Source organism: Oryx dammah, unplaced genomic scaffold (genome assembly GCF_014754425.2).
Source record: "Oryx dammah isolate SB20612 unplaced genomic scaffold, SCBI_Odam_1.1 HiC_scaffold_25, whole genome shotgun sequence".
Taxonomy (NCBI): domain Eukaryota; kingdom Metazoa; phylum Chordata; class Mammalia; order Artiodactyla; family Bovidae; genus Oryx; species Oryx dammah.
The window spans coordinates 18,999,766-19,018,138 of NW_024070209.1; the positions used below are offsets into that span (position 1 = coordinate 18,999,766).

Sequence of the window (18,373 nt, forward strand, 5' to 3'; positions counted from 1 at the left end):
CCAAATGGGAACCTTAGGACTGAAAGGCCTCAGAAGTCCTCTAAAATCCAGAGCTCCCCAACAGGCATTCATTCTTCTCACACACTTGCAAGATAGTCCTTTCCTATTGCATGAATTAGTCCTTTCTATGAACAGTAAAATGCTGGCTCCCTGTCATTTCTCTTTATTAGTCTTAACCCCTCTTTCAAGCATAAAACAATTTGATGTTTTCTTCTTGCTCTATAAACCTCTTTGTTTATTTTCTTCTCTTACTTTCAAAGGAAATCCTTAATACCCACTGAGGGAAACAATTGTGTTTTCCCTTGATGAGATCTTCTAACAAAATTACAAATTAAAATATTGCTTACATAAAAATATAGTGGCATATCTCTTTGAACTTTTTAAATAATCTTCAGCTCTGAAAAAGGAACCAGGTAAAGGTGTAGGGCCACCAGTCCCAAAAAAGGACATATACACCCATGCACTCTGATACTGAGAGTGGTCAGAGTCTGCAGGTTAGAGACTTATCATTCATTACTATAATTTAATTACATTACATTTTAACAAAGATTTATTGAGTGTTTACCACACTCTAAGCACTATGCCATTTGCAGGGCATACTAATGTAAAATTCATCTAAGTGGTTTGATTACATTTTCCTGTTAGTCCCTTGGTGGATGAGCTCTGTGGTTTTGCTCCTAATGGTAATTTTAGCAATTGGAAAGAGTTTCAGCAGTCCTCTGATCCAACCTTTCAGTTCATTAAAAATAAATAAATAACCGTGATAGAGATTCTGTTCTTTGGGACTTTACCAGCTAGTGAGGGAGGTGATATTTTTAACAGAAACAACATTAAATAAAATGAAAAGCATCTATTCATTGGGTATATGAATAGCTCATCTGTCTGCTTCTGAAGATAGATTCATCTACCTCCATGATGTAACAGCGGGAGAGAGTGATGAGTGTGGGGCTCAGAGGCGGGTGTTCACTTCTACCCAGGATGGTCTAAGAGAGGAAAGGACATTTGAGATTCCTCCCTCCTTCCCTCCTTTCCATGATTCTCTATTACCCCCTGTATGCTAAGCGCCAGGGAGAGGAAATACTGGAACATAGCACTTGTTCTCAAATAGGTTATAGTCAACCTTCATGATTTGTGTGTTCCATATTTGCAAATTCACCTACTTGCTAAAATGGACCTGTATCTCCAAAATCTATACTCCTGGCACTTTCACAGTCATTTGTGGATGTGCACTGAGAAGGAAGGAGACATACAACATCCCCAGCTGAGGTCAAACAAGGCAATGCTCTGCCTTGTTTCAATTTGTGCTGTAAACAAGTGTCCTTTTCACAGTCTACTTAGCACCACATTTTCCAGCTATTCATTGATGATTTCGCAATTTTAATGGCCCCAAGTGTAGCAGTGAAGTGCTATCCAGTGTTCTAAGCACAAGAAGGCGACGTGCTTAAGGAGAAACCGCAAGTGCTAGATAAATTTCCTTCAGGCAACCTATGCTGTTGGTCATGAGTTCAATGTTAATGAACTGATGATCCAATATATTCAGCAAAAAAGAAAGAGAAAAAGGAAATTCATTGATCTGTATGTGAATCTGCTCCAGAAACTGCTAAAATAACTAATGGAAAAGTGGCTGAACTTACGAATTCATGAAATGATGACTACTTTTTTTTTTTTAAGTACGGTGGATAGCCATTATGAAGCTGAGAGCCAAAACAAATCTACACAGCAAGCAAGACCCAGGGTCAGGTTTAAAACGGTAAACCCTTTCAGCTAGTGTTTCATGATACAGAAAATATGCATATAATTAATTATGGTAAGAAACATATATTAAATTGGGCACCTTGAAACAGAAACCTACATAAAACAAGTTTATATGCTGACCTATTGATGAAAATATGAGCAACACAATTTATGGTCAGCTGTGATTTCTTCACAATTGTCAGACACACTCAGGAAATCTTTCAAAATGAGAAAAATCTAGTCCCCCAATTATTTTCTAAAGTAATTAGAGTTCTAGGAGTTAAATTTTTTATAATTAATGGGGTGTCTAGAACATTATGTTTGGTAGACAAACACATAGTTATTATTGTCAATTTCAATTTTGCAATTTTCTGTTTTGTAGCTAATAATACTTTGTTGTTGTGGGGTTTTTTTTTTGTTTTTTTTTTTTCAGTCCCTGAAAAGTTCATATTCTTTGGTTACTAAGGGTAGATTCAGGCTTTGGGGACTCTGAAACTTATATAGTTTGGGGATTCTTTTTGGAAAAAAAAAAACCCAAAATTACAAATATGAAGAGGTGTCATTAGCATGCAGGCTAATCCACCTCTGACAGCTCTTAGCACCTGTGGGGTAAGACATCCTCTGGACAGTCCACTGTGGCACAGGAAGACCAGGTAGGAGGCTGTAGGAATAGTTCAGGAAAAAGAAGATCAAAGTCCAAATTTGAGTGGGCGGGGTAGTGAAAGGATGCGAGAGTCACAAGAGATATTTGAGAGGTTGATCTGACAGGACCTGGTATTTGATGAGGACATTATCCGAGGGTATCAAGAATGCATACTGTGGGGATGAGTTGATGAGTCAGAAGAAGGACTGCAGAAGGGGATGTGGGATGTGGAGTTCAGGGCCCCCTGTGACCTTAAAGGTCGCGCCTGCATGAGGTCCTGCCAGTGACTGACTGACAGTGCTTCGGGAGATGTGATTTCACCATGCATCCCCACTTCATCCTGGGTGTGACCACACACATCCATCCCACAGAGGCCTCGTCCCTGCCGGCACACAGTCTACGTGATCAGGAAAGATTCCACACTCCCTCCCTGCTCAGCTGCTCCAAAGCCTGTTACCTAAGGAAAAAGACTCCTTTCTAGAGAAGGGCTCTCCTTCTGTTTCTCCACTGAATTCACTCTAACTCCTCTCCAGCTAACCTTTTTCAGGCTTTAGTAAAATAGATGTTGACCTTCCAGGTAAGATTTGAATATTCTCACTGAGTCACAGGAGTCGCAGAATGAGAAAGACGAAACCATGGGTTCTCCTTGACACAACAGTTAACGTGCAGTTCCGGTGCTCGGGTACCAGGGTGGGGTGGGGGGGTAGGGGCTATCAGCTGAGGCTCTCTTCCTGGATAGGAGGGTCTGGGGCAGCCTGGGGACATCCTGACACTTGCAAAATCCCACTTGACAACAGTCCTGCTCTTTAGCAACATGAACGTGATGATCTTTATTTTTATCTCGATGAGGAAATTGAGGCCCAGAGAAGTCAGATGACTTCCCAAGGTCATGAAGCTAGGAAACAGCACAGTCAAAACCAGAACCCACACCTCATGAGCCCTGAAATGAACCAGTTTTTTCTACACACCCTGCCAAGGACCCAGTCTTCCCATCTCACCAACAGTTCTTTGGGGCATTGTATAACACCAGCTTAAGGTTTTGAAGCAGCTTCCATTCTATTTTATATAAAACAACTCTGATTTCTGCTTTGCTCCAAGGGTAATAATTTTCCCACTAATTTTTACTTCTTGTTCTGAATCTTCAGAGACAATCCTGCTACCCAATTTAATCTCAAGACTCACATGAATTCCCAGGACGTGAAGGCAGCCGTAGAGAAGATTTCTCAGAAAGGAGGGTTGTCTAATGCAGGTACATGTCTAATGTCTGTCTAATGTCTAAGCCGGATTCAGATCATATTGCTACTGTGGTTCTCCTTCTATGTGGCTGTCTGCTAGCATCCTAGATAGAAAAAGGAAAAATCCAAATAATCCATTAAGAAATGACTCACAGAATATCTGTATCTTTCCTAAAGTATTACTGTGGATTGGGGGCAAAAATCATTATTGCACACATGCTGGAGAGTTCTTAGCAGGCCTGTTTCCTCAGGATAGCAGTTTTCTTTAGGACAAGCAGGACTACTATTACTACTACCATGACAGGTCTACAAGTCATCAACAATTTTTGTGTTTTGTAAAAAAGAAATTTTTAATAAAAATAAAATTTGGGCTTCCCTGGTGGCTCAGTGGTAAAGAATGTGCCTTCCAATGCAGGAGACATGGGTTGAGTCCACATGCTGTGGAACAACTGAGCCTGTGCCTAGAGCCCACGCTCTGCAACAAGAGAACCCACTACAATGAGGAGCCTGAGCACAACTAGAGAATAGCCCATGCAGCAACGAAGACTCAGCACAGCCAAATAATAAATAAATAAATAAAATTTAAAAATAAATAAAATTTGTAACTGGCTCCATTCAGGAAGCTTCACAGTGCTCCTTGGGAATCTTCCTCTAATCAGCTCCTGTTACAGTGATAACTGTGCGGAGACATGGTCTTTGTTTCCAGCTGTGTCTCCTGTGATATCTGTGAGGAAGATCCCCTGGGGAAAGGAATGGCTAACCACTCCAGCATTCTTGCCTGGAGAATTCCATGGACAGAGGAGCCTGGTGGGCTACAGTCTGCCTTTGGGGCACTGGGAGGACTGCCCACTCCTCAGGGACCCTGTCTGCACCATCACAATCCAGGGAAATGGAGATGTGAGTTACGTTGCTTGGCATGGAATGTGCACAGGAAATACAGCTATCTTTGAAGGAGCATCTTCAAAATTACAGTACATCTGATTTATTTCTTCCCTCCCCACTTTAATATACATCTAATTAGACCAGTACATTAGATTAGTATCTAGCAAATGAAGAGCCTTAGATCTCTGAACAATTCTAAATAAACACCGTTCAAGTCACTTGGATCCAAGACACCAAATCGGATATTGCCTCATCACAAATATGATAGAGTTGATGTCTAATTTGTTTTCAATTTGATATTTAGATCACTGAAATTCCAGTAAGGTATCATGAACTCTAAAACTTCAGAAGACATTCTATGTCCTTGATGGGATGAGAGAGGTGTCTTAATAAAATTAGTCTCTGTTTTTTCAGATCAGTTCAGTCACTCAGTCATGTCCGACTCTTTGCGACCCCATGAATCGCAGCACGCCAGGCCTCCCTGTCCATCACCAACTCCCAGAGTTCACTCAGACTCACATTCATCGAGTCAGTGATGCCATCCAGCCATCTCATCCTCGGTCGTCCCCTTCTCCTCCTGCCCCCAATCCCTCCCAGCATCAAAGTCTTTTCCAATGAGTCAACTCTTCACATCAGGTGGCCAAAGTACTGGAGTTTCAGCTTCAGCATCATTCCCTCCAAAGAAATCCCAGGGTTGATCTCCTTCAGAATGGACTGGTTGGATCTCCTTGCAGTCCAAGGGACTCTCAAGAGTCTTCTCCAACACCACAGTTCAAAAGCATCAATTCTTCGGCACTCAGCTTTCTTCACAGTCCAACTCTCACATCCATACATGACCACTGGAAAAACCATAGCCTTGACTAGATGGACCTTTGTTGGCAAAGTAATATCTCTGCTTTTCAATGTGCTATCTAGGTTGGTCATAACTTTTCTTCCAAGGAGTATCTTTTAATTTCATGGCTGCAATCAACATCTGCAGTGATTTTGGAGGCCCCCCAAATAAAGTCTGACACTGTTTCCACTGTTTCCCCATCTATTTCCCCTGTTTCCCCATCTATTTCCCATGAAGTGATGGGACCGGATGCCATATCTTCGTTTTCTGAATGTTGAGCTTTAAGCCAACTTTTTTACTCTCCTCTTCCACTTTCATCAAGAGGCTTTTTAGTTCCTCTTCACTTTCTGCCATAAGGGTGGTGTCATCTGCATATCAGGTTATTGATATTTTTCCCAGCAATCTTGATTCCAGCTTGTGCTTCTTCCAGTCCAGGGTTTCTCATGATGTACTTTACATAGAAGTTAAATAAGCAGGGTGACAATATACAGCCTTGACGTACTCCTTCTCCTATTTGGAACCAGTCTGTTGTTCCATGTCCACTTCTAACTGCTGCTTCCTGACCTGCATACAGGTTTCTCAAGAGGTAGGTCAGGTGCTCTGGTATTCCCGTCTCTTTCAGAATTTTCCACAGTTTATTGTGATCCACACAGTCAAAGGCTTTGGCATAGTCAATAAAGCAGAAATAGATGTTTTTCTGGAACTCTCTTGCTTTTTCCATGATTCAGCGGATGTTGGCAATTTGATCTCTGGTTCCTCTGCCTTTTCTAAAACCAGCTTGAACATCAGGAAGTTCACGGTTCACATATTGCTGAAGCCTGGCTTAGAGAATTTTGAGCATTATTTTACTAGCGTGTGAGATGAGTACAATTGTGCGGTAGTTTGAGCATTGTTTGGCATTGCCTTTCTTTGGGATTGGAATGAAAACTGACCTTTTCCAGTCCTGTGGCCACTGCTGAGTTTTCCAAATTTGCTGGCATATTGAGTGCAGCACTTTCACAGCATCATCTTTCAGGATTTGAAATAGCTCCACTGGAATTCCATCACCTCCACTAGCTTTGTTCGTAGTGATGTTTTCTAAGGCCCACTTGACTTCACATTCCAGGATGTCTGGCTCTAGGGGAGTGATCACACCCTCGTGATTATCTTGGTTGTGAAGATCTTTTTTGTATAATTCTTCTGTGTATTCTTGCCACGTCTTCTTAATATCTTCTGCTTCTGTTAGGTCCATAGCATTTCTGTCCTTTATCGAGCCCATCTTTGCATGAAATGTTCCCTTGGTATCTCTAATTTTCTTGAAGAGATCTCTAGTCTTTCCCATTCTGTTGTTTTCCTCTATTTCTCTGTACTGATCTCTGAGGAAGGCTTTCTTATCTCTTCTTGCTATTCTTTGGAACTCTTTCAGCTGCTTATATCTTTCCTTTTCTCCTTTGCTTTTCGCCTCTCTTCTTTTCACAGCTATTTGTAAGGCCTCCCCAGACAACCATTTTGCTTTTCTGCATTTCTTTTTCTTGGGGATGGTCTTGCTCCCTGTGTCCTGTACAATGTCACGAACCTCTGTCCATAGTTCATCAGGCACTCTGTCTATCAGAGCAAGTCCCTTAAATCTATTTCTCACTTCCACTGTATAATCATATGGGATGTGATTTATGTCATACCTGAATGCTGTAATGGTTTTTCTCACTTTCTTCAATTTCAGTCTGAATTTGGCAATAAGGAGTTCCTGAACTGAGCCACAGTCAGCTCCCGGTCTTGTCTTTGCTGACTGTATGGAGTTTCTCCATCTTTGGCTGCAAAGAATGTAACCAGTCTGATTTCAGTGTTGGCCATCTGGTGATGTCCACATGTAGAGTCTTCTCTTGCGTTGTTGGAAGAGGGTGTTTGCTATGACCAGTGCATTCTCTTGGCAAAATTCTATTAGCCTTTGCCCTGCTTCATTCTGTACATCAAGACCAAATTTGCCTGTTACTCCAGGTGTTTCATGACATCCTACTTTTGCATTCCAGTCCCCTATAATGAAAAGGACATCTTTTTGGGGTATTAGTTTTAAAAGGTTCCGTAGGTCTTCATAGAACCATTCAACTTCAGCTTCTTCAGCATTAGTGGTCGGGGCATAGACTTGGATTACCATGATATTGAATGGTTTGCCTTGGAAATGAACAGAGATTATTCTGTCATTTTTGAGATTGCATCCAAGAACTGCATTTCAGACTCTTGTTGACTATGATGGCTACTCCATTTCTTCTAAGGTATTCCTGCCCACAGTAGTAGATATAATGGTCATCTGAGTTAAATTCTCCCATTCCAGTCCATTTTAGTTTCCTGATTCCTAGAATGTCAACATTCACTCTTACCATCTCCTGTTTGACCACTTCCAATTTGCCTTGAATCACGAACCTAACATTCCAGGTTCCTATGCAATATTGCTCTTTACAGCATCGGACCTTGCTTCTATCACCAGTCACTTCCACAACTGGGTGTTATTTTTGCTTTGGCTTTATACACAAAATACTGTGTATAAATTCCAGGGATTTGTGGATACTCACCCCCAGTGCCCAAGGGTCCACAGAGGCCAGGTTAAGAGCCCTGCCTTTGGGGTGATCAGTCATCCCAGTTTGCCCAAGGGCATATGGGACTTTCAGTGCTAAACCTGGGAAAGTCCCAGAAAACTGGTATAGTTTCTCACCGTCCTTGATTCCAAAAATCTCCTGAGGCCCTAGACGAGTATTACGTATACGCTTGAGAAAGGCATGCTGGGAAGCTATGTCATCCCTCAAAATTGCTGCTCTCAGTTGAGGCACGCCGTCATCATGGAAACCTAGGCCCCGCAGTCTGGAGTGACCTATCCAGGCCCACATGGCCAGTAGAAAGCACAGCCAGGTAGAACACATCTCTCGGTCCTTAGTGGGTGTGGTGCCTTCCAGGCCAGACCTGTGTCTCTCTAGTGGAAATGACACAAGATTCCACTGAATCCAGAATACACCCTTCCACACCTGGAGCGTCGGGCTCACTGCAAGCCCTCAAAGCCCAAGGAGAAGGCTACCCCACACTTTTGGAAATGGCTCAGGGGCTTAATGAGGTTAGCTCCAGCACCCAGGCAGAGAATGGACACTATTGTTCCCATGAAAAGCTTTTCTCACCTGCGTGCTGGTCTCAAAATTTTTATTATTTTTTAATTTAATTTTTAAAATTTAAGTATTGTTTATCTACAGTATTGTGTTAGGTTCAGGTGTACAGCAAAGTGATTCTTTTTTTTTTTCAGATTATTTTCTATTACAGGTTATTACAAGATATTGAATATTGTTTCCTGTGTTTTACAGTAAATCTTTGGTGTTGTCCGTTTTGTGTATAGTAATTTGCATCTGTTAATCCAATACTCCTAATTTATTCCCCCCCATTTCTTCCTTGGTAACCATGTGTTTGTCTTCTATGTGAGTCTGTTTCTATTTTGTATATAGGGTCACTTATGTTAATTTTCCGATTTCACATAAGTGTTATCAAAGAATATTTGTCTTTCTCTGTCAGACTTACTTCACTTAGTATGATAATTTCTAAGTCCATCCATGTTGCTGCAAATGGTATAAAACCTTTTTAAAACAAGAGAAAACTAGAAGTTGAAGCTCAAAATGAAGCTGGGGAGGGAAATGGCTAGTGCTATAGGTTCCATAACATTCTGAATGTACTTAATACCACTGAACTGTACACCCAAAACTAGTTAACATGATTTAAAAAAGAAAACAAGCCAACAAGGGAGGGAATGGATATTTTTCTGCACCTCTTTATGCTGCTCTGATCTGTTCCATAATCACTCCAAGCATGAGTTTTCTTTTTCTCCCAGGCCGGGCCATCTCCTTTGTGACCAAGAACTTCTTTTCCAAATTTAATGGAAACAGAGGTGGTGCCCCCAACGTGGCCGTGGTGATGGTGGATGGCTGGCCCACGGACAAGGTGGAGGAGGCCTCAAGGTTTGCGAGAGAGTCAGGAATCAACATTTTCTTCATCACCATTGAAGGTGCCTCTGAAAATGAGAAGCAGTATGTGCTGGAGTCCAACTTTGCAAACAAGGTACGTTTGCAAACAATGTATGCCTTCTATGTAAGGTATGTAAGTGGGAAACCCACCCAATGTAAGAATGCCCTACACTTTGCACAGCTGTAGCAACTATCCAGGCTGTGTCTCCTGTGTTTTTCAAATGGCTGTTAAGCTCGTTTCTAGGCAGGAGGGCCTCCAGTGAGAGACTAGTGAGTCTGGAACCTGGAGTTACCCTCTCAAAGCAATGCCCAACAACCCACCATGTACCTGGTGAACTGAGGTCTGGCATCAGCACCTTGGGAGGAGCAGGGTCCCCAAAGCCTCACATCAGAGGCTCCCCTGAGTGCCTCTCATAGCCCCAAGGGACCTCAACTGGGCAGCTCAGCAAGTTTTCACACGAGCACACACATGGGTGCACAAGTACCACAAGTCAACTAATCTGATAGACAAGAAAAGGAAAGGTACTAAACCACATCAGGGAGTACAGGCTTTCAAAATCAGCTGCCCCTGAGTTCTGCAGAGATGCCCAACAGGACATGGAGGCAGGACAGATGGGAATCTAGGCCCTTCCCCCGATGCAGCTCACTTTGTGTATGCTTTATACGGTAGATCCCACATAAACCTTTCTCCAAAGACAGGAACCCGGGTTTAAAAAGGAAAGGAGGAAGACAGGAGGGGGATGCCCCCCAGTGTTAGCAGCCTGTCTCCAGATATACTGGGGCTCAGCTCCCTGCCCAGATCCTGCACTTCATCATCATTCTCGTCTCCCTTAACTTCTAGGACCCAGTGTGGTTCTTACTTCACTTGCTTCCTTCTCTTTTCTGTCTTGTACCTGAAGCATAGACTTCCTTGGCCCTCTCCTCTGTTCTCACTAGTTTTTCTCCCTGCAGAATCTCTCCCAGGGCCACAGCTTTTCAGCCTTCACTCACAAGCAGTGACACACCTGTGTGTCTCCCGCTCTGCTTTCTCAGTAGCCATCTGTTTCAAGCTGATTGACTAGTCTCCACCCAATGACCTGAAGAACCTTAAATCCTACATGCAACATGCCAAGTGCCTCATCTTTCCCACTCAAATTCCTTCTTCCTCTGGACTGTGCATTGGCCCCACAGCTGTCCCAGACACCCGGAATTACCTCAGAGCAACTTGTCAGCTCCCACGTCATATAGCTCACATCTGCCCCGTCTTTCCCATGCCCAGTGCCACCTCCCTGGTTCAAGCGAGTATTGATACTTTACATCTCTTCTGTCTCCCTTCTGGATCTCCCCAGTTTAGATTTCACAATGCATCTCGTGCTTTTTCCCAGTCCCACAGGGTCCTTACTCCAAATCCTTCTCCATTCGCTGTTACTCCTGAGGTCTTCTGGAGGGTGGTCTTAACCCAGCTTCCTAGCTCCAGCCACCTAGTGTCCTGCCCATGCCAGCACCACGCTCTCTCCTGTTGTGACTCACTCAGACTGCCTGGTGGGGATCCCCGCCCCCCATCCATTGGCTAGAATTCAACTCAGCCTCAACACCCATCTCATATGGCGCCTAAGCCATGGAAAGTTTTGTGAACCCCATTAGGTTTTTACAAACCAATTAAAGTACATTTCCCAGGACATTTTAAGTCATTTCTTGTTTTCAAATAATGTTTTTAATTATATACCTTCATCCGCAGCCAGCAGGTCTGTGATTCTCTCTGTGACCTCTGGAGACGCAGTGGCAAGGGAAATGGTCACTTCCAGGAGCACACCAACCAGGTTGCTCAGTGTTTACTTGCAGGCACCTTGAGTTTTTTCTGGAACATGCTTGGGCACAAGTAAACATTCATTTGCCTGGAGGCAGGGTTATCCAGGGGACAGAGCTGGGGTTCTGAGGGCAGAGAGATTTGAGTTGTGACCTCAAGGATGTCGCTTCACAACTGGCCCTCAGTTTGTTCCTTCATGACAAGTGCGTTAGAATTCCACCCTGTAGGGTTAAGGTGGGCAGGGGGTGGGTAGTGCAATGATGTTAAGAACATCTAGTTGGGTGCCGGACACAGGTGTGGAACCCCCTTCTTGTTGCAGGCAGGTCTGCTCTCTAACCAGTTCTTAAGCTTTATCTCCTGTGTGCCTTTTGTCTTCCCAATCAGAACAAAAGCTTTCTTTAAGCTTCATAGGTTGGTGCTCACCAATGCCAGCCTTATGACTAGCTGCCAGTACAAACCAAGGGGCCTGGAGGGGCATAAATATGAAGCTGAAACCAGCAATTCCCCTCTCCCTGTGGATTTGCTTGACTGATGGTTCTCCATGAAAGCAGAGACCTGGCTGAGGGTAGGGGAATGTGTCAGAGATAACCGGAGGGGTGAACCGAGATGGACAGAGGCCTTAGGTGGCCGGTCATGGTGATCCATTGGAGGGTGAGACCCCTGACCTGGCAGGTGGCCTGCCCCTGTCTTCCAGGCTGTGTGCAGAACCAATGGCTTCTACTCACTCACCGTGCAGAACTGGTTCAGCCTCCACAAGACCGTGCAGCCCCTGGTGAAGCGGGTTTGTGACACCGACCGACTGGCCTGCAGCAAGACCTGCTTAAACTCGGCCGACATCGGCTTCGTCATCGACGGCTCCAGCAGTGTGGGGACCAGCAACTTCCGCACGGTCCTCCAGTTTGTGGCCAACCTCAGCAGGGAGTTTGAGATTTCAGACACGGACACGCGGATTGGGGCCATGCAGTACACCTATGAGCAGCGGCTGGAGTTTGGGTTCGATGAGTACAGCACCAAATCTGATGTCCTCAACGCCATCAAGAGGGTGGGCTACTGGAGTGGAGGGACCAGCACGGGAGCTGCCATCAACTATGCCCTGGAACAGCTCTTCAAGAAGTCCAAGACCAACAAGAGGAAGCTAATGATACTCATCACTGATGGGAGGTCCTATGACGATGTCCGGATACCGGCCATGCTTGCCCATCACAAAGGTGAGTGAGCTGGTCTTGCTGACCAGTCTGGGGCTGAGCAGACCTCTGGGTCTTGATGGGTTGTCTCTCTGGGCACCGGTTTTGTCTAGTACCTAATAAAATGTTCACAACCCTAGGGCATTAGGGTGTAGTTCAACACCACAGGGCCCTCTGGGTAGTGAAGAAGGGTCAGGCAAGGACACGAGGGTAGTTTCCACAGCATCAAGGCCTGCGGACACTACCCCTCTTCTTTTCTTCCCACACTCGGAGGCTGCACACACCAACTCGTGATGCATTAAAGAGGAATTTGACTCCTCACTCTAATCTCCACTGAAGACCACAAAATTGTGTTAGAAACTTGAAAATGGATGTTTTAAAACAGAAGTATAATAATATTATATAAGCAATTGCTAACCAGATATTGGAGGTTTGGGGGGGAGACCTCAAAGAAATTTTCATTCAAAATATTTAAAGAGATATTTCCATATGAAATTTGGAAGAGGACAACAGAAAGTTTAAAACCATGAAAAATGAGCAAAACATGTTTTTTGTAAATGTTCAAAAAATCAGTCATATGTAATGCCTTTTGGACAAAATCTATATATAATCCTTGTTTTGAAAAGTGCCATAAAATACAAGGAGAATACAAACAACCTGAGAAAACCCCTAGTAACAGTAATACAAGTAATGACAATAAAAGTAAACGGAGTCATCAGTGAACCAAAAACCTGTAGTAAGTACTAGTGAACAAGACTTACCTATTGTGGGGGAAGTTTTCGTGTGTGTGTGCATGCACGTGTATGCACATATGTGTGTGTGCACTGAGTCTCTGCCTCCATTTAATTTGGGTTTGTTTGCAGGATTTCCCATATTCTTTAAAGCTGCTTTTAATCCTTTCTGAAACAAGGAGAGATATAAAAATAAGCTTTCAGGAACCAATATTTCTGGCTTCTAGAAAAGTAACCAGACACCAGGTTCAGACAGTCTTCCCAGTGATTTAGCCCATAGGGAGCACTCATAATTGTGGGATGGCAGGTGGCCCACGTGCCAGCAGTCACAAGGCCCCTTGGGCTGTCAGCAGAGTGAAGATGGTTTATGGTTCAGAAGCAAACTGCCCAAAGTTCCAAAGTGAGTGAGCAGAGCCAGGTGGGGCAACTCTTGATGACAAGCCCAAGATCACCCGTCCCCAGCTTGTGTTCAGCTCCTCTTACTCATTTTTCTCGGCCTCTCCTTGAGCCTCCCCTAGAGGGTATCCTTGACCCACTGGTCAGGAGAAAGTGAAGACCTAGGATGATATCCCAGGCGCCGTCAGGGCTATCATGCTCTGAGTATCTTTAAACAACAAGGACCAACAGATGACATGGAAGCCATGAGCACTGGGTGTCCTGAGGGTGTCCAAGCCAAGGCTAGGGGACCATCTATCAGAATTGCCAGTAGAAAGTTCTCTGCAGTAAGGTTGGACTGCAGGATGTGAAAAGCTAAATCTCTAATACTGGTCTTGTTGTCTTTACTTGGGCCAGGGGTGGGAGAGGGCGGCCCTTCCATCTTTGAATAGAAAGGCGATCTTAGTGGGTCTAAGCCCTGTTCTGCAGCTAAACTCTTCCTGTGACCACTTGGCGGCATTTTTAAAGCCCAACCCTGACTTTTCCCAATGTAGATAATGTTCAGAGAAAAGACACTGGAAATGTGAGAAAAGGACCTGGCAGCTTAATGAGCCACAACAGGAGAACAGCTTAGCCCAGAACCACCTGTGGTGTGGACGGCGCTCCCATCAGCAGGAAAGGAACCCGGAAGATGCTAGAGAAAGCCACGGCCCTGAGGATGGTGGGGAGGTGGGGGAATGGAGCCTGGGCAGAAGCCCCTCCCCAGGCTCTGCCCGCCATCTCATGGCCATCTTGCTTATCTCATCCTGGTCAGCCTGGAGAGGGCATGGGAATAGGTCAGCACCTGCCCACTAGCTGCCCCAGTCAAGAACCACACTCCGGGCAGTCTGCCGCCCCACTAAGGACAGATGCCTGCTCTCTGAATTCCTCTTCTCCCTGAGGCATCTCAATCCACAGTTACAGCCCAAACCCTTTAATCCTACTATATTCCCCTTTGTATCTAGACACACTCCAGTCCCTCCCTTCCTAAAGAGGGAAATAATTCCCTTTGACCCCATGTTCTGGCTCCAGTTACCACCTGCCTCCTCTTTATAGCCACACGCCTACTGCCCCATATCTTCATTTCTCTTTCAATCTCACCTCACAGCAATTCACTTGGTTTCTTTGGCTTTGACCCCCTGGACACTTCTCCCTACAAGCTACGGCATCTTGTTTATATCTCTTTTGAATTCAGTGGATACCTTTTCCCTTTCATCTCCAATGATCCCCCTGCAGCAGTCAGTGCTGTTAGCTCCTTCCTTATCTGCAAACACTTACTTTTCTGTGGTGATGGAGCAGATGCTGGGTTGCCAGCTCTCCAGGTCCTTGTGCAAGTTTTCCTGCTCTGGAAATCCTCGTGGTTGGAGCCTATGGCTTATAAAGTCACCCTCAAGCCAAAAGTGATTCAGCTCCACTGGTTTTGTTTTGTTTTTTGGCCAAGGTTTGCAGCAAAGAGAAGGCTTATCCACAAGGCAGGCAGGAGAACCAGTCACAAGTCTACCTCCCCAAAGGCAAGGGGCTCAGGTCTTTACAGGATAGCGAACAAAGGAGTGGGGCATCTGAGTTGTGGGGAGGAAAAGCTATGGAATTTTTCTGCGCAGGCGTAACTAAGCTACAGGCCTCTGCATGTGTTCTAAAGGCCACTAAGTGGGCATTCACGCATGCCAGGTTGGGGGGGTCAGTGGTCCTATCCAGTCTTAACCAGCTCAGCTGAACTAGACACAGCTGAGTCTCGGCTCAGCTGACTCCAGGTTTCTGGAGAACAAACCCAGGCAAACATCTTATTGTTGAGGCTATGAGCCACTATGCGGGACATAAAACAATCTTGATTAGTGAAGGCAGGTGGATTTGACTACCCATCGTTTCACTTACATTTAAAAGATCTTGAACTGATTTTTGAGGCAGTTAAGACTCAGTTTTGCATGACTTTACACACAGAGCAGGTGTGTGCCATGGGGTATAATCTGCAGGGCACCCAAGTTTTGCTTGTCCCAGATATCATTCCCTTGCTGCTCCTCATGAAATTCTTATCATGGATTGACTCCATTCTTCTGTTTTGTTGTTGGTTTTTTCTCCAAACATGGTAAATCCCTGTGAGAGAACAACTGTATCAATTTCACTGCTGCTGGTATGCAGCACATGTTCATGCTTTGGGCACATTTCTGATTTTGGATTTGGTTGCGTTCAAGCACAATGGCCAACAGAGTGGCAGGAATGCAAGGGTGGATGTCCGTACTTTTCCTTGGGGACATTCACTTCATCCACCCTTTGTCCCCACAGGTGTGATCACCTATGCCATAGGTGTGGCGTGGGCTGCCCAGGACGAGCTAGACATCATCGCCACTCACCCTGCCAGGGACCACGCCTTCTTCGTGGACGAATTTGACAACCTCTACAAAGTGGTCCCCAAGGTCATTCAGAACATCTGCACAGAGTTCAACTCACAGCCTCGGAACTGAGTTCAGAGCAGGCTGAGCACCAGCAAAAGCTGCTCTCCCGACTGGCTCTGGGATGACCCCCAACACTTTATGGGGCACACGTGGGACAGCCAGGAAGGCAGGGCTTGCAAACCACGTCTTGTTATTTTTCTTTGCCAGGGTGGTTTTTCATACTTGGAGTTACAAAGATGATCATTAATTTGTAGGATGAGCCAAAAAGATACCTTGCTTTGGGAATGCTGGGGATTTTACATTTTGAGAGTTATTTTTAAAATAAATATTGAGAATAGAACAAAGCACTTACAACAGGCTTACCTAGAGCTTTTGTGAGATTTTTAACATCTTTATCTCCAGTCAGAAATCTGTTAACTCTCCACAAGTTTCATTTTTGTCACGACAATATAGGAGTTGGTTAATTAAATGTTTGAAAGGATTTCATGCAATCACTCTGTGTTCTGGGGAGTGGTCACAGGGTTGTGGCAGGGCCACCCTCTATTCATGCCCCAGAGCACCAGCCCTGTGCCCTCTCCTGGCTCAAGGTGACAGCACACCCACATGGATGCAGGGACAGTGTGGCATAGCACGGCTGCTCCTGGTTTACCTTCGTCTTCTCTCTTATGGGAATCACTGTGTTCCTGCAGTCTATGGGGTAGCTGGAGAATGGCCCTGGAGGACCACACTAACCTGGCTTCTTGTTTTTATTGCAGTATAATTGCTTTACAATGCTGTGCTGGTTTCTGCTGTACAACGAACTGAATCTGCTATTGTATACACAAATGCCCTCCATCTTGAGCCTCCCACCCTTCTAGTGACCTGGCTTTAGAAGCAGTGCATCAGGCTGGTACAGCTGCTATCAGCCCAAGCTGCTTGTTAGAATCGTTTTAGAGTAAAATGCTCATTCCAGGTCCCATCCCAAGCTATGAAAGCTGAGTCTTTGGGACGAAAGCCGGATCATTGGCAGGTCTGACGAGCTCTCTGATGATACTGAGGATGTGCTGCCAGGATGGAGAACTACGAGCTGCCTTGGAGGGTCAGTGTTAGAGCTGTTACCTGGGAGAGTCCCTGTTTATATGCCTGCTGTTCTGGGGCCCATTTAGTTTAATATCCATCTCAGATATTTCATTTGTTAACTAGATGCTACTATTAATAATTCCATTCAAATAAGCTGGCCTGGGTTTGATTGAACCCCACTTTTTACTTCGAAGAATTATTCATTAGGATATGAAATTACATACACGATAGGGAGCATTCAGAAGCATTCTAAATAGCTATACCCTACTTGACAAGTTATATTCTGTAAAAATGTATTTTGGAGAATGGTACTCTGAATATAGGCCAAAAGATAGTACCTGTATTAATACTTGGGGCAAAATATTTATGTAAGAAATTTTGAATCAAAAATAGTATCCATTTAGTAGAATTTATGTAGAATTTACCAATCTCTCGATACCTGAGGGGTTATCGGGAATTAAAAATGTTGTGGTCTACTGAGAAAGGTGTCAACGATTTCAAATTTATTAACCATAAATTTTACTTCAAAAGCAATTGGAAACAGATTTGTTCAAAAACTTCAAATTATGACAACTAGCTTCAAAAGGGAAATTCTTCATTAAGATACCAGTGACAGATTTAGCTAGGAAACTAATTACAGGACATAAGTACTAGGGGTGATTATTCTGCCTATTATTTTGAATGTGCTGGTAATTGATATAAAGTTTTTTCCAATGTTGCTTCAATGTACACAAGTTAATTTTTTAAAGAAAAGTCTTATTTTGGAAAACAGCTTTGGAATATAATTATTTTACAGAGGCTTTAATATGAAAACCAATTTGTCATCAATAAGTAAATATTTCCAAAAATGATATAACTTAATTATTTTGGTGTTCTCTTTCATTTACTTTACCAGTTTGAAAAATAAGTTATATGGTCACCCTAGCTCTAGGTATCATAATTTTGAAGATAAATGAAGCCTCTTCAGACATGTCCATTGTTGATATGCTGTCACATACTTGAGTATATGCTGTGTGGACCACCAGAGTGAGGTTGTTGAGGCCCTCAGAGGTCACAGGGTTGTTAGAACTGCCCATGTGGATGTTCAAGTCTGGAGAGATGTGACGGTGTCAGGATGGAGAGAGAAGCAGGGAGCCAAGCTCACATGTGCCCAGGGAGGGCAGAGGAGCCCAGGAGGTTGGGAGAGGACCACAGTGACAAGGCAGGAGGGCCGAGGCCAGATTCAAGGGGGCTGGGAGCAAACCTGTCCTGACTCCAGGCCTGAGACATGTGGGGTGAGAGAGCACAAGCAGCCTTGTCTCAGGAGGTGGAGGAAGAGAACCAGACTTCAGGTAAGAGCAGGCAAGAAGGCCTGGGGGCCTCTTGGCAGCCAAGAGGAGTGGGGAGGCTGCGGTATGGTTGGGGCTGGGTCAGGTCTGGGTTTGCACAGATCAGGTGGAAACAAGCATCCTGGTGGTGATGGGTGCCGTGGGAGACGCATTTAAAAGCCTCTTTACTCAACCTAAACTGTGC

At 44.5% G+C, this 18,373-nt stretch overlaps 1 protein-coding gene across 2 annotated transcripts in view; it reads left to right on the forward strand.

The window, feature by feature from the left end:
* VIT (vitrin) overlaps window positions 1–17,722 on the forward strand; it is a 125,154-nt gene extending 107,432 nt beyond the window's left edge. For both annotated transcript variants that reach the window (XM_040224630.1, XM_040224629.1), the window contains 4 exons: window positions 3,523–3,626; window positions 9,165–9,391; window positions 11,778–12,291; window positions 15,693–17,722. In XM_040224630.1, coding sequence (XP_040080564.1) covers window positions 3,523–3,626; window positions 9,165–9,391; window positions 11,778–12,291; window positions 15,693–15,871 — 1,024 coding nt within the window. In that variant the 3' untranslated portion in view covers window positions 15,872–17,722. The remainder of the gene's footprint in view (window positions 1–3,522; window positions 3,627–9,164; window positions 9,392–11,777; window positions 12,292–15,692) is intronic.
* The last annotated feature ends 651 nt before the right edge of the window (window positions 17,723–18,373 follow it).